Source organism: Palaemon carinicauda, chromosome 14, assembly GCF_036898095.1.
Source record: "Palaemon carinicauda isolate YSFRI2023 chromosome 14, ASM3689809v2, whole genome shotgun sequence".
Lineage (NCBI taxonomy): Eukaryota > Metazoa > Arthropoda > Malacostraca > Decapoda > Palaemonidae > Palaemon > Palaemon carinicauda.
In genome coordinates, this window is record NC_090738.1 from 70,539,045 (window position 1) to 70,540,271 (window position 1,227).

The following is a 1,227-nucleotide window of genomic DNA, read 5'->3' on the forward strand; positions in this document are numbered from 1 at the left end:
GTTTGTATTCCAAGGAGAACTACTGGGTTGGAATTTGATTGACAAAATGAATTCTAATAAGGTTTTTTGTCTATTAAAATGACCTGATTTCTTTTTGTTGTATGTGTATAATGTAGAGCGATACTCATGCAACCTCTTACAGTTTTATATTCGAACACATACACACATATCCATATATATATGTATATATATATATATATATATATATATATATATATATATATATATATATATATATATATATATATATATATATATATATATATATATATATATATACATAAATATATATATGTATATATATATACACACACACACACACACATATATATATATATATATATATATATATATATATATATATATATATATATATATATATATATATATATATATATATATATATATATATATATATATATATATATATATTGCTTCGACTCAAAATTCTGTGATATCTGTCACTAGAAAAGGGTTTTGAATGAACAGAGGCAACTGTTTTCCAAAAACAAAATCATCAAAGCGAACCTTAAGATTGTTGATCAGCTTCTCAATAAATTAGACATATTTAGTGTCTGTTTCATCTTTACGTTCCTCCAAAATTCTCGGAAAATGGAAAAGTTGGCTCTGAATATCGTCCTTCAAAAGTTCAATTTTTTTCTGGAAAGCTTGAATTGCTGAGATCAAGTTGGAGATGGTGTGTTTTTCCCCTTGCAGTTTGACATTGAGATCATTCAAATGTGACATTATGTCTGCCAAAAATCCAACACTTTCAATTTTCTTGTTATCTTTCAGAAATTCAGAAAATGCCTTTGCTTTCACACTGTTTTGATCCTCCAGGAAAGTCTGCAACTCCTTCCTAATTGCACAAAATCGCTCCAAAACTTTTCCCTTACTTAGCCATCTCACATTATTGTCCACAAGTAAATCGTCATAGCTTGCATTGACCTCGGTAAGAAAGGTTCGTAGTAGACGATGTTGTAGTGCTGACGTTGACCGAAGGAAGTTTACTTGCTTCATAATAGTCTCCATTACTTCACCATATTCATCTCCCAGACTGGCACACAGAACTGATTGGTGGATTATGCAGTGGTAACTTATCATATCCGAATTATCTTCCTTTAATCTTGCAACTAGTCCCTTCTTTCGACCAACCATGGCTGGAGCTCCATCTGTAGTTACTGAAATGATGGATTTGATATCAATATTTCTTGATTCTAACATGCT

General features: G+C 29.8%; 1 protein-coding gene across 1 annotated transcript in view; it reads right to left on the reverse strand.

Annotated features, from left to right (window-relative positions):
• Positions 1-558: 558 nt before the first annotated feature.
• LOC137652806 (protein FAM200A-like) overlaps positions 559-1,227 on the reverse strand; it is a 1,137-nt gene continuing 468 nt past the window's right edge. The window contains exon 1 of the mRNA XM_068386213.1: positions 559-1,227. This exon is cut by the window's right edge and continues 468 nt beyond it. Within this exon, the coding sequence (XP_068242314.1) occupies positions 559-1,227 (669 nt within the window).